General features: G+C 33.4%; 2 protein-coding genes across 3 annotated transcripts in view; both read right to left on the bottom strand.

The window, feature by feature from the left end:
* Positions 1–131: 131 nt before the first annotated feature.
* Positions 132–2,638, bottom strand: LOC124533036. The gene is made up of 6 exons (XM_047108203.1): positions 2,483–2,638; positions 1,974–2,126; positions 1,607–1,789; positions 1,414–1,526; positions 618–782; positions 132–254 (listed from the first exon to the last, which is right to left on the bottom strand). Exons 1-6 carry the CDS (start codon positions 2,571–2,573, stop codon positions 198–200), a joined length of 762 nt encoding a protein of 253 aa, XP_046964159.1. The 5' UTR covers positions 2,574–2,638; the 3' UTR covers positions 132–197.
* Positions 2,639–18,821: 16,183 nt separating this feature from the next.
* The window catches only part of LOC124533229 (max-binding protein MNT-like), a 31,194-nt gene continuing 25,127 nt past the window's right edge, over positions 18,822–24,888 (bottom strand). For both annotated transcript variants that reach the window (XM_047108430.1, XM_047108429.1), the window contains 6 exons: positions 24,579–24,656; positions 23,292–23,372; positions 23,026–23,128; positions 22,556–22,624; positions 21,793–21,878; positions 18,822–21,678 (listed from right to left, as the gene is read on the bottom strand). In XM_047108430.1, coding sequence (XP_046964386.1) covers positions 21,556–21,678; positions 21,793–21,878; positions 22,556–22,624; positions 23,026–23,128; positions 23,292–23,372; positions 24,579–24,656 — 540 coding nt within the window. In that variant the 3' untranslated portion in view covers positions 18,822–21,555. The remainder of the gene's footprint in view (positions 21,679–21,792; positions 21,879–22,555; positions 22,625–23,025; positions 23,129–23,291; positions 23,373–24,578; positions 24,657–24,888) is intronic.

The raw sequence follows: 24,888 nt of genomic DNA, 5'->3' as shown, positions 1-24,888 counted from the left end.
GTGCAGTGAGAGCTTGATATGCTCCAATAATAGGTTTACCGTTTATACAAAGTGATAAAAAATATAAAAAAAAAAACAAATAGACGAATAATAAAATAATTCGCAGGGAAATTAAAACACAGTAAAATACAGTTTGCAAAATTAGTTCGATAATCTGTAAATAACCTGACAATAATTATTCGGATATAAATCAAGTTTTATTGTGATTTTAACTGTATTGAAAACACCAAGTACGTGGTGATGTAACTGCACATCTGAAACAAAAGGGAAGATTAAAGATTAACCTTTACATTTGCTAGCTGCACCAAGCTTGCTTTGCTAGGTGGTTGTAAAATCGCCTGGGGAAGTACCCCGTGCTTACAAAGTATACCGTCATACAGCAATTCTCTGTTGTGTTTTGCTTTAAAAAGGGATTGAGTCATTTAAAAACAGACAAAAGGAATATAACATTGTGTTTAAGCTAAGGATAGTGGTGCATTGGCGACTTAGTTACTTCTTACAGTGTCAATATCTATTATCTATGGGTAATGGTGCTTGCTTACCCTCAGACCAATGTGCTTATCTGTTAAAAAAAAACAAGTCTATGACTAGATAAGAATTACTTGTGCAACATGTACCACGATAATTAAAGATCTGTCAATCGTTAGCAAACCGAGCGGCGCGAATGTCGGCTTGTTTAAAATTGTCTCTTTATACAATACATCCATTTCTATTGAGACTGGCTTCCCTACCGGCGTCGTGTGAACCATCAGATGACTTAAGAGCGCTTGCATATTCTGTACCTGGAAGTCAATTAGTTATTATTGTATAATATTTGATGTTATTGTCTTATTTAACGAAATTACTCTAAATAAGCACTATTATTACAGAGGCCTTCGGCGAAGACTGTTAATAATAAAGAAATCCTATCGTATTGCCAGAATATATTGTAATGTAATGTTATTTAATTACCTAATAAAAGACAATGAAATTTTGCCATAGACAAGTTTACTAATTTGATACATCCCTAACAGTTAACAGTTATCAGTGTCAGGAGGTCCAGTCAAAAACGATTTATTTGAAAACACATTGGTACAAAACATACATCAACAAAGCTATTTTCGGAGTATCGATACTCCGTTTTAAATTTTCTACATAAAAGTACCTCAAAGATCGAGACAAAATGCATAAGTATAAAAGCCAGTGAGGACAAGTACTATCAGTGGGCCAGTGACAGACAGCAGTGACGTCATACAAAATATAGATCCGTTTTCGTGCGAAAATATAAATTGTCATGTTAAAACCGCATTTTTTGCAGTAAATTAAAGTGTTTTATATTTTGTAGTTGTGGTCTAACCACATGGAGTTCTTTGAAATAATCACAAAAATAAAAATATCGCATGTTCCCTATAAGATAGTGCCAAATTATTTTACCTCTTTCGCGATCAAATGACCAGGTTCGACAAATACAGCCGCTTTTATAATATATAACGTAATCCAAGCTACTTCTTTCATACAAAAAAATGACTTGTTTGGCATATAAATATCTGGAAGAAAGAAAAAACTAAATAATAAATAATATTACAACAAGGATATGAAAATTTATATGAAAAATTAATTTACTGACGTCGAGTGGCGCTGAATAAATTGAAACCAATTATGAATATAGAAACGCCAGACATTGAAAACAGAAGCACAATAATCATTCCATCTTTCTTGTTGATCCGGTTTACAACATCGCACCCAGACACATATGAATGGCTGAGGCTGCGAATACTCTCGTTGACAACGCGTAAATCTGGTATAAATCCTATAACATTAAGAAGAAGAAAAGTGTTTGTGTAAGATATACTTAAAATTAAGTGGCTTGACAAATATTTATTGTCCTTATTGTGAGAATGAGTCCTAAACTAAGAAATACAAGGAGTATGATCGTTGTAATTTTACGAATCATTGCAGTTCTTTTCTTGAGCTCATCTATTCATTCTATTTACCTGTCCTAATAAGTGCTTCAAATTGTTGTAGTTTTCTACACATCGCTTGAAACACGACTAAAACTTCATTGTTTATGAAAACAAACAATGTTTCCAAAAGCAACAAAATCAATAATGTTGCATAAAATGATGCACGATAAATTAATGTTCGAACTGAAAGGAAAATTGTGTGATTAATAAGTTGTCCTTTTTAACACACATGCATACCAATCTTTGAAATAAAAATCAGAAAGGGCCTCTGGAGTACGTTAAGTTATTGATAATATTTTTAATTTAAAAATTTACTTAGTATAAAAATCGTTGATCCGAGCCGGCGACTGCGCCAACGTTTACTCAATCTAGGAAATGTATGCAATGATATTTTCAGGTGGTAGTCCAAGTTTCCTATCTTATTATTGAATTATGTTCTTAATTTTTTCACTAAAGAAAATCCTTTGTCTACCCATTGCGACTCAACATATTTCCCTATTTGTATTTATATCAAAACCATTGTATAGACTATAAATTACCTTGCGTAAAATTGAATATGATATAATACACAAAATCAAGAGTCACCAGCAAAGGCAGTATTAGGAACATCAATATTACGACAAAAATCATCTTGCTTTTGTTTTCTTTCAAATCTGAACCATAATTTTGATCAATGTCTATCTTTACCTAAAAACCAAAATGTTGTTAAAATTTACCCTTTTATAATTAATACATTCTAAGTAATTAATTTGACATGTCCAATATCAGCAATACGTGTAATAAAAATTAAAGCATTTTAATTAAATTGAATTATTTTACTATATAAGACAAACTAATGAAACGGTAAGTGAAACATAAAGAATTGTGCAGATGAAACAACCCTGGAGTAACAAAGTGGAGGACCCTCATTATTTTTTAAATTAATATGAACAGCCAAATTTTGTCTCCGTCGGAGTTTTTAATATTAGGTTGGGGAAAAAGTCTTTTCGCATATAGTATGTATGAACTTGTAATAAAATCTCTTTGGCTATACCATTTGTATCTGGCTGGTTTTGGTATCATTAAAAAGTTTTAATTTTAAAGGCACTTCCAAATTCAAATTAGGAATTTGTGTGATTTTCATTTGTTTTTGTTGTTGTTAAAATGAGTGAATCTAAAGAAGAAATTCGATACATTTTAAAATTTTACTATAAAAAAGCTAAAAATGCAACTCAAGTCTCGAAAAAAATTTGTGATGTTTATGGACCTAATGCAGTATCTGTGAGAGTAGCGCAAGTTTGGTTTAAGCGTTTTCAAGCCGGAAATTTTGATATCAAAGATGCATCTCGCTCTGGTCGCCCTGTTACGGACAAAATTGATGCCATTTTTGAAAAAGTGGAGCAAGATCGGCATATTAGTAGTTACGATGTAGCTGAAGAACTGGCAATTGACCACAAAACGGTTTTGACTAATTTGAATAAAGCTGGGTACACAAAAAAGCTCGATATATGGGTGCCTCATGAACTCACTGAAAGAAACCTAATGAACCGTGTACTCATTTGTGACTCTTTATTACGACGTAATGAAACCGAACCATTTTTGAAGAAGCTAACTGGTGATGAAAAGTGGATCACATACGACAAGAACGTGCGAAAAAGATCGTGGTCAAAGGCCGGTCAAGCTTCACAGACTGTGGCAAAACCCGGATTAACTCGCAACAAGGTAATGCTGTGTGTATGGTGGGATTGGAAGGGCATCATTCATTTTGAGCTGTTACCGCCCGGCAGGACCATCGACTCAGAACTGTATTGCAAACAATTGATGAGATTGAAGCAAGAAATTGAGAGAAAGCGGCCAGAATTGATCAACAGAAGTTTTTCACCATGACAACGCTAGACCTCACACATCTTTAGCCACTCAACAAAAATTACGAGAGTTTGGCTGGGAGGTATTAATGCATCCGCCGTATAGTCCTGACCTTGCATTGTCAGGTTAACATCACGAGAGGACTGCCAAAACCACTTGTCGCAGTTTTTCGATCAGAAGCCCCAAAATGTTTACAGCAATGGGATCATGTCACTACCAACAAGATGGCAAAAAGTTATGGAACAAAATGGCACCTACATACATATCAAACATACATACATGTCAAATGTAAATAAACTATAAAAAAAACTTTTTGAATTTTCATATAAAATACGAAGAAACTTTTTCCCCAACCTATTAGTTTATTTTCAGGCGACCTATTTGTGTCAGTTATAAGACAGAATATTTTCTTTTTTAATTTCTATTATGAAGTAGTTGAGCCCAAAGCAGATGTCCTTAATCCGGCCCGGGGCTGAGATCTGGTGAACAATTTTAATGTTTCGCTCACTTACACTAATGGCATTATTAAATATGAAGGACTACAGATTATTTCAATATTCATGCACTATTTCGGAAAATCTTGATAATATGATCAGATCAGAGCTCTGATATTCCAAATGATTTTTTTCATTTAGTTATCAATTAGAAGCTCTAAACGCAACCTTAACCTTGTGGAATCAAATCATAACAAAACATGCGCTGTAGTGCACCCCGACTCCTTGATGATTGTGACGTGCAATTAAGTGAATACAAACAATGAAACCGTAACATTGTTACTTTGTCACCGTTGGCTGATCAAATTGTTCAAAAGTAATTTTTTAATTTGTATAATAACAAACACTGTGTCATGAATTTGAAAAAACAATGGCGACTTTAGAACAATCAACAATCAACTATAGTAAAATGGCAGTTTATTTTTTATTGATTATCATAATAATTTCGGCTTTTATTTTAAAAATACCTTCTCCATGATATTTCGGTTGAGTATCATCTGTTCCATTCGGTTCTTAACGTTACAATAAGCTAGTGTAATAATAACCCATGTAATTACAATGTCCAGTTGATGGTAACCAATGAATAATGGAAACTCTTTTAATTGAAATGTCTTTGAGAGTAATAAAACATCAACATCCAATGAAAATGATAATAGTCCCAGGAGATCTGTAAAAGCAAATACGCAAATAAAATGTTAAACATTACATTAAAACGAAAGTAACAGACATATTGCCTTCGCTGGTGACAGTGGGGCTTGTTAATTTTGTGATAGAGGATCGGGATAATGATTCAAAAGGGAAATGCTAGCATTCTTGCCACTATTCCACGCGGTTATGGTACAGTAACAACTTTTAGTTCTTATCCGTGTATAGTTAAGGTCTTGATATTAATAATTCGACAGCGACATGTAAATCTATGGCAATAGTCCCAAAATATCTCAATAGAGATATTCACAGCATAGGTATTTTTCATAATATTTATTCAGTGTTGCTACTTGCTGTGCAGCAAGAATAAACCATAGGCCTTAAAGTATAATATAACAATTATACGGAAAATATAACAAAGATTTCGAATGCTTTTTATTATTTGTCCATATTTTTATATAAACTAAAACTTCTGCAATAAAATATAATTTTAACACATTCATATTTATTTCCATAAGTCACGTTAATGTTTGGTTTAATAAATAATATCTTACTTAACAAGATCATCATTGTATAGGAGTATAACAAATGAGATTGTAAAACGGAAACTTTGTAATCATTTTGAAGCTTCTGGAATCGTAAAGGCGCTAAACCGAGGAGTCGAGAGATGTACAGCACGTAAGACAGCGCGCCCCGCACAACGCACACACGATCGTCCATGTTAAAGCTGTCAGATTCACTGGGACACATACATATTATATGACTCTAAGTAAAATTATTGATTATATTATTTAAAAAAGAAAATTACGATACGACTTCATTCATATCAAGCATTTGATCAAGAACGCCGTGATAACGTAATTATATGTTTATTCAAATAGAAATAGTGTACCTACATACCGTTGTATCGATAATTTAAATATTAGTTTAAATAAATCGATCCAAAAAAATAGCTTAAATATAATAAAATGGTACTTCATGTAAATATGAAGAAGGTGTATGGGCCGTCGAAAAAACGCAAAACGCTCCGCAAAATTTTGGGTGTGCCAGTTTTAAGCAGAGTGAAGCTTGTGCGAAAATTCTCGCCGATGATGGATGATAGATTAAATAAAGATTCAATTCTAAAGAGTCCTCTCTTTACAATGTTAATTGGTTGCTCCTCAGTACCAATTCCTTCCATTTGAGCGTATCCAATGCAGAGCGGCTTGAATTATCGACGATCAAGTCCTTTCCGACCTGCTTGATCCTTTTGTTTTGCGTAAAGATGTTGGATCACTCTGCACCATCAAGATATGTTCTACCTCGCATAACCATTCTGTGCAACCAGCTTACACCAGCGGTTGTTCCAAACCAATAAGAATTCGGACCTTAATAAAGAGCGTACTCCTTCCTTAAAGGCCGGCAACGCACCTGCAAGCCCCCCGGTTTTGAAGATGCCTATGGGTGGTGGTAATCACTTTCCATCAGGTGAGCCTCCTGCTCGTTCGTTTTTTTATAAACTAAAAATGTCATCGGTTGTCTTTAAATAAATTTCTATAAATTATATAAAATTTTGATATATTTATGCTCGTTTCAAAATAAACCTGGTACTTTTTATTTCTGGAGCTCGAACAACAAACATTCTTATCAATACGTATTTTTTTCATTTAACTATAAATTGTATATGCCATTGGAGTTCTGTTTATTTGTGCTATTTTTTCGTAAATAAATGGTTAAACCAACGATGATAATCTTGATCAAAATCGTCACATGTCACTTAGGGTTCCAGTAAAGACATAAGCTATGTTAAAGCTACGGGAGAAACTCAGTGGCGTAGCTAGGTAAGGAAGAGCTCCGGTGCATAGAAAAAGAATCGGGCCCTCACACGCTCTTTCCCATCCCTCTTTAACTAAAAATAAGAAATGTTGTGCACAGGGTCGTGATTTTCTAACTTTAGAAGCTTAAGGTTTAGTTTAGAGGGCCCCCTGAACTCCGGGGTCCTGGTGCACTGCACCACCTGAACCTACGATAGCTACACCACTGGAGAAACTGCGAGTCTAGTTATTAATTTATATTACAATGCTTCTGTATGAAGTACTCAGTGATTCATAAACAAAATGCGTCAAGATTCGCAGCATGCGAGACTAATATTATAATTAAAGAGAACGCAGGAGTAGTCGCAACGATAAACAACTTAAATGGTCCGTATGTCCTTGAAGAAGTTTGCAATAATGGACTGCATAAAAATTATACTTCCAAGATAAGTGTTTAGGAGACAAAAATTCTAATCCGAGCAAGAATTTCTTATTTTCATTTTCATTCCATTTTTATTTTTTTCCGATGATGGTATCCATATGAAAACGACATAAGTCTTAAATTTGCATTATGTATATGCGCGACAAATAGGTGAATAACTGAAAATCACGTTAACCAATTTTGATAATTCTTTTTTTATTATAAAATATATACTTCAAGGGTAATTTGGTGAAAGTTTGGTAAGGTTCTGAGCACAGGATCTGAACTGATACTAAATATACTACAGAATTTGTTTATTTACGACATCACATCGCAAACTTTTAAAATTATCAGTGTTTCTTTACTATATTGTTCATGTATTATATACACAAACCTTCCCCTTGAATCACACTATCTTTTAAAAAAAACCGCATCAAAATCCGTTGCGTAGATTTAAAGATATAGGGACAGAGAAAGTGACTTTGTTTTATACTATGTAGTGATGGAACTCCTATACGGCTCGCAGTTAGGGTGCGATATGGGGCAAAAGAAAAACCGACTTCAAACAAAACACTATTTTAAAACAAATGAATATGCACGAAAAAGTAATAGAAATAATTGCGTATTCAACATATTTTTTAGAGTCTTCCTAAGTTAAATGAAATGAAAAATATTAGACTACTTAAAAGTCGATTAACGATTATATCATGTGGTTATAATTATTGTTATATTTGGAGTCGGTGTCAGCCAATAAAACCCTACAGTATATCTATCAAAAAACAATACGAGAATACTTTAACAAATATGTTTTTTACAAATTACCTTTTATATAATTATATACTGGATCAATCAAGGGGCTCGTATCGCTTCTTTCTTTTGATTGTTGGGGCAAGGGCACCGTGGCTGACACCGGCTCCAAATATACCAATAACTATAACTACATGATATAATCGTTAATCGACTTTTAAGTAGTCTAATATTTTTCATTTCATTTAATAAGTTAAATGAAATGAAAAATATTCTCCTTACCTTATTAACCTTCTTATATTCCTAAGGGAAGACTCTAAAAAATATGTTGAATACGCAATTATTTTTATTACTTTTTCGTGCATATTCATTTGTTTTAAAATAGTGTTTTGTTTGAAGTCGGTTTTTCTTTTTGTTAAAATTTTTATTTATACCATTCACTAATAAATACAATACAATTTTTGTGAGGATACTACCCTGTAGTACATAGACTTAGTTAAATGTTATAAAAAAAAATATCGTTAAAAGTTATAACATAAAAATATTACCAGTTAGCGTGGGCCACGTGTTTCAAGAAGGACGACGAGCTGCAACTCCAGCGAAGATCTGCTGACGTTTAATAAATAAGAAAAATTGTAACTAAAATTAAAAAGCGAAAAAAGGCAGAGAACATTATGAGTCGGTGCACTGTGGCAAAATAACTCAAAAAAGGGGGCAAGTAAGTCAATCAATAGTAAAGTGGAACGTCTGGTGAAAGTCAGTCAGTAAAGAAAATCATTCCTGTCGCACAACAAAAGGTCTTAGCTTACTTTTTAACATAAATCATTTATGGTAGAAGTAAACAATACATATTATTAATGCTTTTTTTATATAAATCCACACAACATCATTATAAATAGTGATTTTGTGTCGAAAGCCATATAATTAATAAAAAAAATTGTTTACACTGTGTACACCGATAATCACAACCTTTTATTTATTTTTTATACGAATTTGTGAAGATAACATCTTTAACAATAATAGAAACTTTGTATCAAATCATAGAAACAAATCAATATGATTATATACAATGAAACACATACTCATAATTTGACAGTTATTGGGTTACTAATACTCATAGTTTCCAGCGATATGATAATTCTCGACTTCTAGTACAGCGCTTGTAAGGTATTTTGACGTTTTAATTTAAATGCATTAACTTTATTTTTATATTTATTATTCATATATACTTTTACACGTGTTCAATAACATTAATTGAAACTTTTAATTCATAATTATCATCATCCTCCTGCCGCTATCCCAACTTTATTTGGGGTCGGCGCAGCATGTCTTCTCCTTCCATACTTCTCTGTCGGACGTCATCTCACAAGTATTATCCTTTTTAACAATATCTTTTTTCACACAATCCATCCATCGTTTCTCTGGTCGTCCTCTACCTCTATATCCATCCACACCCATAAAAATATTTTAATTGCCTTGATGATTTATTTTATCCCTTTAGAATATGGGCGATACATCTGAATGCTGGATAGTAGACGAGATGCTGGCGCTGGTTCTGCGAGTGTCGCAGATCATCGGCGTAGCGCCGGTTCGCTTTAATACTATGAGTGGGAGAGTCGCCTTTCTCTCACGTTTCCATTTCTACATTGGGATCCTTATCATCTTAATTTTCGGTTAGTTTTATTTAACGCTTGTTTCGTAGTTATCGCCGGCGAATATTTGAGAAAACAAGTACCTTATTCAAGTAAATTAGTACAAAATTTGTGACAAATTTCTAGCAGCATTGGTCAATGTATGAACAGTCGACGTGATTTGCATTGCTTTTTTTTAAATATGTATTTTTGTGTTCTGAATTTGACAATGCACCAGGGACATAACATTTTAGTTGCCAAGGTTTGTGGCACAGTGCTTATAAGGAAAGAGTTAATTTCACTCAGCACCAATATTGATGGGTAGTTTTGACTACGTACAATTGGGTGGCACATTTGAGCATTCCACGATACCATAAAAAAAGTCATTATAACTTTTCTTTTGTTTTGAATTATAAGCACTTTAATATTAATACAGAATTCCTCTTTCAGACGTTACAGCAATTTACACCTTCTATACGACCATCCAAAATAAACTAGGCAATATTACCTTACTACAAGAAATAAATTTTTTAATTTTGTTTTTTACTAAAACCACCGTGAATTTGGTGCCTTTGAATATTTTTATAGTTTACAATTATGTCAGAATGATGGACCTTTTCCGTCTACTCACACGCATTAACGAGGTATGTTTAAAACACAGATCACGTTACTTATGTAGTTACATAATGTGGATAATAATCCAAGACGTCATATTATTTAAAATAATAACATAACTTCTACCGGTAAAATAAACTTAAAAACTCAAACTCAAATTCCTTTATTCAATATGGAACTAATGGGAGCATAACATCTAAATCATGTTTTGTGGTAAATTTTAATTACGATATTACATGGTAGTATAGGGAAAATTATGTGAAATTGATATTCAAAAACATAACGACAATTTTACATTGATAGTGATATTATCATATGTATGTTAGTAATTTTATAAATTTATATTATCACTAGTGGTCATGATCCTGTATATGAGAAAAAATCATACAAATTAGCTCTCCCACTTCCCTTCCTTCTAATATCCAAAAATTTTTTTAGTAAGTCTACCTCAAGAAAGGAAATGCTAAAATTAAAGTCAATTGGACCTATAGTTTCGTAGATGTCGTGAAGAGTCAATCAGTGTTACTTTGCTTTATAGATTATGTTATATTCCTCTATCTTATGTTACAAATAGGTTAACGAGAAAAAAACAATTCTTGTCGGACTAGTGATAAAAAGTTACCTGTTTTCTTGTAGGATATTGTTATATTTGAGCAGAAAAAACACAGACCCATTATTTAATACTAACTGAAGTTAGAGTAATAAGAAAAAGTGTCGTATGGTATTAACAATTTCCGGGATAACATATCACTTAATTTGTAGGACAATGTGACTATTAAATAAAGTAGATTAAAATAAGTAAAAAAAATCTGCTGATTAGTAATCATAATATTTGATGACTTTGTTATCTATAAATATTGGAAGAAAGACTCTTTGATCAAACCGTTCACTTTGTAGGACGAATATTTTTAGATTTAATAAAAAATACCAGTTAGTAATGAATTTATGCAAAAAAAAACACCATATCTTATCCTGTTACAAAAATCAAGAGTTTTCGCACAGGAAATTATTGTCGTTTCATCAGAATGAAATTTTTTCTTGATAGTAATCAAATGCATAGTCGCTTTGGTTTTGAAATTCCCAAAAAAACTTTTGAATAAACGAAAAATGTTTGCGTTGAACTCTACATTTATGACATATTTTTATTGATAAAAATTTGTTGAGCAGTGTTGTTGTATTAGTCTACGCAGGCTTCTGGATTCCTCAGCTTAATTGGATGGTATTTGACCAGATTGTATATAATCTGGTCATTTCAACTATAAATTATCATTTTGAGATTGAAATAAAGAATATCATTAGTTTTTCCATTTGTGTTGACGAAACATTTGATGTTCATATAATATTCATAAATACGCTATTGTGCAATTGTCGCTTTCTTGACATATTTATTACTTTACATTTGGAGAGATTCTTTCTTTGGATGTGTAACAGGTTCTTAGACTGGGTCTTGGGTATTTATGGTCTTACATGCAGGTACTTTACTAGTTTTATGAACGATATATCCTACAACTAATGGATATCTGTTTGTGAACATCTGTTGTTACCGAGAAGGTTGACAAGAAATTTTGGACGGATATAATATGGTAGCTTAAAGAGATGTGACAATGAATTTTAGTTGATTGACATCTCCGATAGGTTGCTTTTTTATGCGCTGCGCTGGCTTAATCCTTTTTTTAAATAAATATAATATATATTTTTAGATAAAATGCGCCGACAGCAGTCATTTTCGTCGAAGTCCAAAACGTTGGAGAATCAACTTTCTAAAATTTTTCCTACCATTAGCGCCATGGATAACATTGTTGATTAGTTTATATTTCGCCACAGAAGGTATTGTACATATACGCGTATTCCGTTTTTTATACATAAAACAGCAAACGCGCTCCACCTGCACCCTCACTTTAAACGAGCCTGGTTACGGTACAATATGCCGTATTTATTAAGAGATTAAATTTTATTAACATAAGAATTAACAACATTAAATGCTTAAATATATATACAAATATGAACTAAAACTAGTTACTGTATAAATCTTGACCGCGTGGAATGGTGGCAAGAATGCTAGCAGCATTTATTAAGATAGAATTATGGAATAATTTAATCTAAAAGTAAGTATATTTTTAGGTATGGTATTTATATTAATAAACAAAATATTAATATATAATATGTGGCTATATATTGAAATACAGTTTACGATATTAGTGGGGATTATCAACTCTTCCTTTGAGGAACTAAATGGAAGGCTTAAAGATGTTTTGGTACAACTGGAACAATGTAAGTTACTTTAGTTTTATTTATATAAAAAGATTTTATAATATATTATAATATATACCTAAAACTCAGCTGGATATGTTAGTCGGCGTGGGCCTTTTTCGGCTAGTCACTAAAGAACAGGTAATAAATTACCTGCGTTTCAGTATTTTTTTATTATCAAAATTCTTACAGGTAACAGTAACCCAAACCAAAAAACGACATTGGCGCGTTTGGTTCGTCAACTGTCTCGGAAATTTGTTTCGATCTGTGAAGTGATGGTGGAATTAAATAGAATTGAAAGCTCTAACCTATTTTTTCACTTGAGTATCTTGACAGTCAATCTTGGAATAAATTTTAACATATTTTTTGGAAATATCGCAAGTACATACGTATCACTTACATTATTTTTTTACCTCTTGTCATATATAATGAACGACAACTTCAAATCATCTTCTTTGCAAAAAATAGTGACAATAATTGTAACCAGTATGTATATATATTATTATAAAAATTTAAAAAATCTGTTTAAAAGTCTATATATAAAAATGACGTGTCACAAAACGCTCTTGGTCGGGCTTATGATGACGTCACTTGCTCGTTAACCTCGTTACCCTACTGTATGTAGATTATAATTATGTATCACGGATTACGACACAAGCAAGTGACGTCACCGACTCCATTGCAGCGCCATTTTGTCAAAGTACCGTTTTCGGGCGTCTCATTGTCTCAGGTATTATAAAAAATAATAAAACCTACTTCTATGGGTATCGTAAAATATTTGAAGAGATAATGGATGACTATGAACAAGTTTTATGTTATATATGTTCGTTACTAATTGTGTGAGTAAATCGTCTATTTCAATAGTATTTCTTTTGAAACAGGTGGTCCGTATACGGAACTTTATTCGAATAACGCGGAGTTTATCTGGGTTCTATTTAACGTAATTCGAACATTATTACTAGTGGAGTCCTGCCACAAAACTCGACAACTGGTAACGTAGAAAAAATTCTTCGTCATTATATATTTATATACTTTGTCATTAAACGAAACTTGATCGAATAGTGTGTACATCGGTTTTCATGGTTACGCCATTACGAGGTTCTGGGTTCGAATCCCGGCCGGAGTCGATGTACAAAAAGTACATTAGTTTTCTATGTTGTCTTCGGTCTGAGTGTTTGTGGTACCGTCGTTAGTTCTGATTTTCATAACACAAGTGCTTTAGCTACTTATATGGGGATCAGAGTAAAGTATTTGATGTTTTCCAATATTTATTTATTTATTATTGATAAAATATATATTTTAGAAGCAAATGCACAATGTTTGATGCAATGATAAGTTGTTATCACAAAGTTAAACGTTGAAAAGTTAGTTAAATTATGTTTAAAAAATAATTACAATGATAATGATATTGCGGATGTTACGGATTTTTTTTCACATCCGCGGATGCGAATGCAGGTTTTTTGTATGCGTGGTTTTAGGTTTTTTTACAAAAAGTTATATAGGAGTTGATATATAGTAACAATGGTATTATATACCTATATGTAAATATACGTAAGCTTTTACAAACACTTCTGAATCGATCTTTTACAAGTTCAATTAAATGTAAAGAATGACGTGTTCCGAAGTTATATATATTTGTAAAATGTTAACAGATTTCATGTACAAGAATCTTGGTAGGAAAAATGTTGGTTCATGTGACGTCAGAGACCATTCAACTCTTTGAAGCCGTGGACACATTGTTCAAACAACTCATTTTGAATGACATTTCGTATGACGTTATGGGAATATGTATAATTGATAGACACGTTATATCTATGGCAAGTATAATTCCTTTACAATTACTTCCTTACAAAGTAAAGACTCCAATATTATTGACACTTTCTACCTAGTAAAAAGTATCGCGATAAAATATGTGGTTTCTTAGTGTTGTCTACGAAATATAATCGCAATCCTTTAATCCAACTAAAATCAAACGTAATCCAACAAAAATCAAATCAGAATAGGAAAAGGTTCTTATTTAATTCAACATTTATATTCGGCTTTTTAAAAATATATAGTACGTCACAACTTAGCAGGCCCGCCGCTAGCTGTTTTGTCGCCTGCGTGCAATACCTATTATGCCGACCTTTTTTTGCTGCAAAAACGCATACCACTATTCCTCCACATGAGGTGGGGGGCGGGGTGTATACCTGCTAAAAAACCAACGTTAGCGACCCACTCTGTCTTTTTGGAGGATGTTACGAAATCTTTTGTGCATACTACCGTGACGTCCTAACGGTAGGCTCACCTCTGCGGAGTTCCACTTCCTAGGGAGTTCTCAGGGTACAGAAACCCTTAACCCCGGGACACTTATGGCGGGAGGAGAAGACATCCATAGCGAAGACCCCTTCTACTGGTCTTCTTCGGCGAAGCGGGTCAGCAGCACTGTTCCCACGGTCCCGTAAGATAAGAGCCTTGTTACGAGCATTAAGGGAGTCCAACCAAATAGGTGTATTTTCCGTCCAAGTACAGAATCAGCAAACAAATCCCATACCATTGCATCAAGGTGTGAGACGAGGGGACGTTATTTCCCCTAAATTGTTTACTAATTCAATGGAGGATATGTTCAAGACGCTGAACTGGAAAGGACGTGGCATTAACATCAATGGCGAATACATCTCTCACTTAAGATTTGCAGACGCTTGCTGATTCTTCTATGCGTATCGGCCTACGGATGAACTTGGATAAAACCAAGGTCATGTTCAATGAACATGTTCTACTGGAACCGATTGCGATACACGGTACCGTCCTCGAAGTTGTTCAAAAATATATCTACCATGGGCAGACTTTGCGATTAGGTAGAAACAACCTTGAGGACGAGGTGAATAGAAGAATTCAGCTGGATTGGGCAGCGTTTGGAAAATTACGTCGAATCTTTACATCGTCGATCCCACAGTGCCTTAAGACGAAAGTCTTCAACCAGTGCGTCCTACCCGTCATGACATACGGAGCCGAAACGTGGAATCTCACGGCAAGGCCGGTCCACCAGTTTAAAGTCGCTCAGCGTGCTATGGAAAGGGCTATGCTCGGCGTTTCTCTGCGGGATCGCATCAGAAGAAATGAGGCGATCCGCCAGAGAACCAAAGTCATCGACATAGCCCACCGGATTAATAAGCTGAAGTGGCAGTGGGCTGGCCATATTTGTCGGAGAACCGATAACCGTTGGGGAAAACGTGTTCTAGAGTGGAGACCGCGTCTCGGCAAACGTAGTGTAGGACGTCCTCGGGCAAGGTGGAGTGACGACTTACGCAAGACGGCTGGTAGGAGCTGGATGCGAGTAGCCCAAGAAAGATCTCAGTGGCGTGCAATTGGAGAAGACTGGACATATCCAGTAGTGACAGGAAATGGGCTGGATTGGATTAGATTTATTTATTTACAATAAATAAAAAATACAATGTGGTTTGCTCAGCAATGCCAACGTAGGAGGTCCTCCTACGTTGGTATTGATGAGCAAACCACATTTAAGCTATTTGGACAAAATGTTGCACGAAGCTCCATCCAGGATGAGGCTCTGATCCTTCATATGTGTCTGCGCCTTAATTGCCGTCTCTTGGAGGGCGGTAGACGCTCCTCGAGGAGAGAAACCATCAAGACCAGCATCTCGATTCGATCCACCGTGAGCGACACTCCGACTTTAGGGCCGCCATCTGAAAGGTTCGCCCCGTCACCATGAACCAACACACCCATCCCGGGCGAGGTCGGTGCCCGCAGGAGCCAGTCAAACCAACTTCAAATGCCGGACAAGTCGTCCATCGCCCCCTCCCAAAGGATCACCTGATCCTGGAGGTATGCCCCAACGGCCTTCTGAGATAGGAAGGCAACTCGTGATATCGAAATGGTCCTATGGTCTCGAAAGGAAGACGGCGAGCTTGAAGTCTAGCTAATATGTGCTGATGTTAAGTAAAAATATAAAGTATAAAACGCCAAAGTGTATAAATGTAAAATATAAAAAAGGCATGGGCCTATGAGTCCGTGGATGCCGTAAATTAAATTAAGAAAAAAAGAAAGGAAGACTATTGAAGTCGTTCGCCACGTCCGGTGATACCGTTAGGACTACGTTCCCTTGGACCACCGCCTCCATTGTCCAGGTCTTCAGGGTGTTTTAAGGCATCGATGGTTGAATGACCCGCCCTTTTTCCCGGAAATAGCTCCCCGATCAGTCGCGGGAGATCTGGCGGTAGTTATTCCGTAACAGGAGCGCCGTGTGTCCGGAGCTTCCCTCGCAAACCACGATAGGGGCGCCCCCTTGCTCTCTGTTTACTTAACGCCTTTTCTAACTCTTTTTTCAACCGACGATGTGCAGCCCATAGGTGTACCTCTAAGTTTGCGCTGAGCACGTTGCGCCTGCGATAGCGAACGTATGCCCTCCGCGCCCGGTTTAACGGTGCCCGTAGCTCTGCTATTTCGAGCGACCACCAATATAACTTACGGCGTGATACCCTTCAAGCCGCCCTACGACAACGCCCTACTACAAGTAACGGATACCTAATCTACCAATTGATAAGGAAGCTTAAAGGGGATTCTCCTAACTTCGACAGTAGTTGTGTTAACTAAGTGTTTTTCATAGGATAGCAGACGACGGACTTTTAACTTTACTCAGTGCGATATTTTTCGATGCTTTGAATAATTTATTTTACTTAAGGATTTGTGGGAATTATAATAATGACTTGAATTAGGTACTTGATGTATTGCTCAATTTGCCGCCCCCTGGACGTGCCGCCCGCGTGCGGTGCACGCGTCGCACCCCCGCTTACGGCGGCCCTGCAACTTAGATGTAGCATCTGCAAAATTCGGAAAACCGATCACATCTGATTACGTGAATATGATCTTTACACAAACATAATAACTTGTAATATCATATGACCTAATATATTCGTCAATTTGACACCTCGATTTACATGCACTTGCTATTTCGGGTTGAACTGACGCGAGAATCTATAGCGACGAATAGCGTCGAATGGCGCGATAGATAAAACTTTACAATTGTTCCTTACTTCTTTAAACTACCTATCAATTTAATTTAAAACTATAATATGGCATATTTTAGGATGTCACTAACATAATTACTTTAGTTTAGATCCGTGTCTCTCAATAATCAGTAACTCAGTTCTTATTGCGACTGTTTGAAAACACAGTTTCTCAACATAATTATTTTTTACTATGTTATGTATAAAGTCGACTTTGTGATTTCAGGTAATTGGAGTCGCTACAACTCTAGTAGCACTTACAATGGATTAAGTTTGATATCAACGAATGCACAGTCGTGGGACAGTGGCGACTTTTTATCTACCACATGCATACAATTTTCAGGTAATAAAAATAAAATATTACATAAAATTAGACCCATTATATGTATTATACGATTTTTATATTAGTATAATTTATAGGTAGGTAACCTATAAATTATACTAATATAAAAATCGGTCCACGTTGAGTTCGAGTAAGTTTGAGTAAAGTAATGTTTATTTGTGGGATATCTCTACAATTACTGCACCGTTTTATTGTGAACTATGTAATGTATAATAAATAAATTATTTTAAACTGACTGTTTTTTTTTCTTAAGTCATACACTTAGTCAGCGTATGATTACTATGATAGTGTTTCCTTAAACTGCAATTTTCTTGGTTTTTGAAGTACGATAATATTGGTAAGATTGCCATCAATTGTACTTATAGTATTATGTATTATAATAAAATCATATAAAGTTGTATTTTAAAAAATGAAGTTTGGGTTATAGCTGTGACCTCAACTATTAGAAATATAACAATAAGTAAAGTAGTAACAGTTTTATGTACTACTATGTCTAAATTTAATTGTCTCTAATTAGTTATACTCCTGGTTTTGTGTTTCTTGGCTATTTAATTAACATCTTCATTATTTAATTACAATGTTTCATTATATTGTATAAAGTTACTTTGCGTTAAAATTAATTTGGATAAGTTATAAATAATGAGTGAGAATATATGTCACATTATAGTGTATATATAAAAATATTCTATACGTGTATATGTAACTGGAATATTTAATAGTGGATTTTACGTATTAGTTTTATGTGTATTTTAACATTTTAATAGGTCCTTGGATAGTTGAGTTTGGACTCGATGCGATTTTTTAACTGTTTGTGAATTGTTGGTCTTGTAAGGATTCCTATACCATTTATCTGATTGCAATTTACAAATTTTGAGATTAGCGTACGCCTGCGAATATTTTTGAAGTAATACAATCGTTTCACTGCAAGAAATTTTTGTAACAATTTTGGGAACTTACCTTTAAATTTATCCAGCCGAGGACTCTTCGTTGATATTGTTGAAAACTACAAATGTTACATTAACTTTTTATATATCGGTATAGATTTAGCTGCATTAATTTTGATCAGTCCACCAAATAAAACTACAGTATAAATATGTAATTTCCTGTATTACTAACATATTAGAATTTTATACACTACATCATTGTATTTACATGAGCATTCGCTTCGCAATATTAATAAAATTAAAATAAATTCTCTCTTAAATTATAATATTTATACAATTTTCATATCTACTATTTATTATTATTATTAGGCAAAGAGACATCACTTCAGAAGCTCAGAAAAATCGTATAATGGATTCCTTTAAATATTTTACTAAAGCGGGATTCTAAATTGATTGTTCGTTATTTTTATGAAATAAAAAATATAAAAGACACTAAACTTGTAATATTAAATTATAAAATGCTTAAAACCAACATCGAAAACCAGACACTTAACTTAGGTAAGATCTTTCTTTGTTCCAGTTCTGTAAATAATAAATGTCGCTCGTATAATTTGAATCTTAATCGTTACGACAATCGATTTAAAATAAACTTCTGGGGTCTGTCTCTTTAATTTCTCTTAAATGATTACGACTGAGTGTGAAACAAACATGACACAAAATGATCCATCATTTCCCACTATTTCATGTTACCCTTGTAAGGTATAAATATTTTTCTTTCATTTTCTTTCAAATAATAAATTTTTTTCAGTTTCGTTTCTGAGAAATAAAAATCTATATTTTATTTTATCAATATTGCACACAACGTAACTGAAATTATAATCGCGCTACTTTATTAAAATGGACTTATGACCCCTTAATAACTCAAAGCTCTTTCTTTTCCATCGATCTTTACATGTAGAGTTTAAGACGTAACATACATTAGGCACCATACTGTTCGCTAATTAGATCAACGGTTTTATTTAGTTCAGTCAAAAGAGTTACACACAAAATACGAAAGAAATACAATTCTGTAATGATTTATCGAGTTAACAATATCGTATAAGATTTTGAACAATACATGTGTCGATTACTCTTTATCTTCTTTCAGGGTAAATAATTTAATGTTATTCAATCTCGCGAAATAAAGTACCAAATTTTTTATTTGACGTTAAACTGTTATTTGTAATTAAGTGTTTTATGAAACTGTTCATTTTAGCTTGACTATTATAATTCCTTAGGCACTGTATTCGGACGGCCGAGGGACCTGAACCAGCGCCGGCTAATTTAATGAATGCTGTCGCATACGACATTAAATAATTTAAGTATCATCGAATAAATAACCGCACGGGTTACTACAGGGTACATGATGCTTACGACGGTCATACAATAATTTATTGAATATTCTTACAATTCTGGACAAGTGTAAGCTTATCCTTGCATATTCCGGATAGCCGAAACGCTTGTGCGAATCACAGCCTTCTAATTTATTAATCCCTGGTACTTTCATCATATATACTTATCACATAATGATGTTTTTTCTTTCACATATATAAGCCACATTATTCATTTCGAACCTAAATTATTTACGCCTTATTTATTTATTGACTTTTTATATTTATAACACGCGATTATTAAAAATTGACAACATCTAAAGACAGAATCTTTGTACAGAATTTCCAGTACTACAGTAGCTAAACTGCACACATCACAGATATATAGAAAAAATAAACTTTATCTTGTTAATCTATACATAACAAGTACATTTTAGCCTAAATCTAAATATATTTACAGTATGTTAATTGTATAGACCTCCTTATAGATGGCATCCAATGAAATGCTACACTTTATTCGAATAAAAGGAATAATTTGTAGAAATTCACAGACTTTCGATAGATGTCTGAGCGAAGGAGTAGTATCATGGGGAACATATTCATTACAACCACGTCTATTTTCCAATCGGCTCCAAAATATATTCCAGTTCTGATACATATAAAATTTGCTCCCTATTTTACTGGCTCTAAATAAATAAATAATAATTAAATTATATCTTTACACTCGTAGCGCTCTGTACAATCACATGGAATTTGTTGTTTGTAGAAAAATATAAAGTGAATTGTACCTACACTAATTCAACAGTTTGGCCGGATGATACGCATAAAAATCATCGCAAATCGTCCATCACACATTTCACTTTGCTGTCACTGTCTCGAATAACTGAACACTGCGTACGCGCATCACGCAATCGACTGAAGATGAATGTCAGTGGCGATCGTATTGTCGAGAAATGAATCTGTCTACCCAATTGTAGAAAGATTTCAACTACACGGAAAAACGCATCGTTTAACGTGTCGTAATCGAAAAGTCCATATATCGAATTATTGCTTGGTAAAATAGGCAGTGATTACACGTTCCTTACAATCATCTCGAAACGTAACTTTAGATCGCGCACTGATGAAAATGCTTTGTACAATATAAGCATATTTTTGTTTATATATAAATTAATATATGTAAGTGGTGTAAAATTTTGTTGCAATTGCATATTATTAACTTCTAATTCGCGGAATTATTTTATGTTAATTAATTTTAAATGTTATAATGTGTACATCTAAAGAAGAATGGTGGCGAATTACATTTTAATTAATATACATTTATAGTACGCGATCAATACAATGCAATAAGAGTTAATCTGCAATATTCTGCATGATCCTGAAGGATAATAACGAGGTAACACGTATGCGCCAAATATAATTTCTAATTCAAAATTGATTTAACAATTGGAGTCAAATTCAGAAGTTTTATCAACAAAATTTTACACCATAAAACACTTGTTTTTTTTTTTAATAAATGAACAGCACTATCAAAGTGAGCGTGTACTAGGCGTTCAGAGTTCACGCGGAGGTCACGTGGAAGGCGATGCACTGGACACTACCACCACTGGTTTGACGATGGTAGTGGCGCTTAAATACTGCGCGCTCACTGTCAATGGCGCTACACTTCCTTTCACCATTTGGGTTTCTACCATCTGAAATAATCAAAAGTGATAATTAGTTATTTTCTTATATGTAATATTAAATCTTAGGTGATTTTACTTAATCGGTATAATGTTGGTTTCGGTAAAAAGGGTATTTTATCCCACCTTGTGTGTGAGTGTGTGCGTTTGCAATAAATGCCCCGGCTGCGACACTACGAGAGGAGTCAAGCCACCAACCAAGACGCTTCCTTCTGTAAAAGTAAATAATATAATTTTAAATTTTTAACCAATTTGTTTACCTAATATAATAATAAAGTATACTTTATTACTCAGTCTTCTAGATTTATATCTGCCTAAAAATATAAGGACGTTATTTATTCAGTTTAAGTAAACGTTAACTTATACATGTAAATTAGTGTTATAAAAATAAATATAATGCTTATGACTTCCTACTTACAAACTGTTAATAACGTTGAACAAATCGTAAATTAAAAATAAATCTTATTTTAGATAGAATGTATGTTAAAAGTTTTAGACAAAAAAGGTTTTTAAACTTCATAAAATTGACGTGTACTTCATTTTAATTAGTAGGACAAGCATCGATTTGCTTCTCTGTTATTGCTACTTCTTTTGATTATCTTCAAATTTTTAATTTATCGGTAACAAAGCATCATACTGATTGCGACATATCAGTTATCTACATAATAATATTAAAGTGTCAATAATCGCATCGATGATGAATCTAAAATCAGATAAATTAAATACGTTGCTGCAATCACTAGTTTAATCTGTTTACACATGAATAACCCAATTGGCAATAAATCAAATTGACAATCACTATTTTTGTTATTTAATTACACAAATACTTAATTTGTCGTACCATATTAAATGATTATAAATTGGAAGATTTTTATAAATAAATACTTGCCTGTTGACGTCGGCGGTGGCGTCACGATGCCATTTTCTTTAGAAACCTTATTGCTATCAGTGGCTACACCTGAAAAGATAAATATTAAAATTTTCATAATTGCAAATAACCAATAAAAACCTTTTTACCATAATCCTAGACATCGCAATTACTGAAGTTATAATTATATGGTTTATGAATGGTGTATGATTATTACATTCGAGCATATATAATATATACGCGATCATGAATATTGGACAATTATTTTAATATAAAATTTTGTTTTACGTCATTCTTATTTTTTGGGTCTTGATTTAAATAAATGGAAAACTATGTAAATATTAATCCATTGATCATGCGTTAAATAACAATAACTAGTTAGTAAGTTATCGTATCACTTTTGTATGTAATAATATATAAATAAATAAAAGTAAGAGATGACTTTGAAACGATGTAGGTGACATCGAAGGTACCAGGCAAGTATAACTCACCGTTGGTGTGAAAAGACGGCGCCTGTAGTACTCGCAGACCGCCGCCCGCAGACAACAATTGTAATGCTGCCGGCCCTACCACAAGACCGCCGCTACTGACCACCTAAAATACAAAGGTATATATGTTATTTATAATATTAGAGGTAGTTTAATTCCCGATTTCGCATTACTAAAAAAAAGGTTTTGCAGAAAATAAAAAAAAATTACATATGCAATAACATCATTTATTTTAACTTATATTGACGATACATTTACCGTAAACTTACTTGGGATAAAGGGAGATGAATTTGAGCTGGATGCATTATATTGTTCAATGCATTTGTTACGCCATTAACATCTTGACCATTCTGCAATAAAAAATGGTATATTATATGTTGAGTATATGTCTTTATCTATACTAAAAAATAAGAAGACGTTTTCTTGCAATACCTAACTAAAAAAATACTACACTAACACCAAAGTATGAAGCGGTTTTCGGTTTTCAAGAAAATTTAGAATATTGAAGTCAAACGTGTGTCTTTCATGTTCTTGTAAATGATAAGATGGATAATTAAACATAATTATTTTAATTAAACAGATTTACGTAATAATCATCTTATTATCTGTATAAATATATGATAATATATTGCGTATAGTAATATAATATAGTAATATTACGTTATTTATTTATTATACCTATTATTTAATATTAATTTCGTATGTTGTCGAAATTTCCCGTTTTTAACACGAAGTACGACAACTGTTTTAGACATCAGCATAGTATAAAATAAAATCACTTCATGCCTTTTTTAATTCTTAGACATTTTAAACTACACAACAGATTTTAATGCGTTTTTCACCAATAAGCAGTGATTAAAAAAAAAGATTTTTATATATATACTATGTATGAATATGTCAACTTTGCCAAAGTATTTTTTACAAATTATTAAACGGCACAGATAAAAATATCGGATAATAACGGATACATTGGCTCAAGAAGAATTTATTGACTTTGCGATCATACGACATACATAATGAATATCATAGATTATTCAAGCTCTCGATCAATGACATCGCATCAATCCAATGTCAATGTAATTTACCTGTCTTTAGTTTTTATTACCCCTGTGGTACAAATTGGCTATATGTTCAACTTGGTGGTAGGGCTTTGTGCAAGCCTGTGTGGGTAGGTACCACCCAAGCTTTGTATCATCGAGATGATACAAAGCTTGTAAAATTCGTATTTATTAGTACTGAACAGGATTCATTTATATTTTAGTAACGTAATTTTTATGATAAAGTATTCAGGCCTTTGCGCCGGTCTTATCTTAGGAGAATGTATGTACATAAGTAGCCGTGTTAAACTTTGATTATTTTATATTTTGCAAAACAATTTACCGTAGATTAGCTTTTTTTACGTTTCGTTTACTCTTTTAAAAACTACCCACTAGTATCTTTATTAAAGAAATTGCTGCCATGTAGCATAGTACACTTAACTCTAGTTTTGTCCATAGGGAAAAATTAGAGGTTTTTTGATTTGTCGGGAAAATTTAAAAAAAAACACAAAATGGTACCTGCAATGAAGGATCCGCTGGAGCAATCGTCGTAAGGGTGAGGGTATTATGTCTCGTCCCATACGACGTCCTCACGACCTGAATCAGAAATCATCATATAATTTGTCTCTATCTTTATTTCATAGTTAACAAACAATGCAAGGCTAGGTCGCTTCAGGTCACGCAGATGTAAGTTCGTGGTCAATGTACAAAAAAAAAAAAAATTACGCACTTTAAATTGTCACTGACAAAATTTAAAATAACTTGATAAAACATAATTTTAATGTTAATTATACAAAGTATAATTATCTATATCGTTATTGTTGTTTAA

This window comes from Vanessa cardui, chromosome 10, assembly GCF_905220365.1.
Source record: "Vanessa cardui chromosome 10, ilVanCard2.1, whole genome shotgun sequence".
Taxonomy (NCBI): Eukaryota; Metazoa; Arthropoda; class Insecta; order Lepidoptera; family Nymphalidae; genus Vanessa; species Vanessa cardui.
This window is presented reverse-complemented; position numbering and strand designations above follow the sequence as displayed.

Coding starts and splice junctions, on each gene's coding strand:
- LOC124533036 (XM_047108203.1), bottom strand. CDS start 2,573: ATGATTTTTGTCGTAATATTGATGTTCCTAATACTGCCTTTGCTGGTG. Junction 2,127..2,482: donor CATATTCAATTTTACGCAAG/GTAATTTATAGT, acceptor TTTTCCTTTCAG/TTCGAACATTAATTTATCGT. Junction 1,527..1,606: donor TTTATTCAGCGCCACTCGAC/GTCAGTAAATTA, acceptor TCTTTCTTCCAG/ATATTTATATGCCAAACAAG.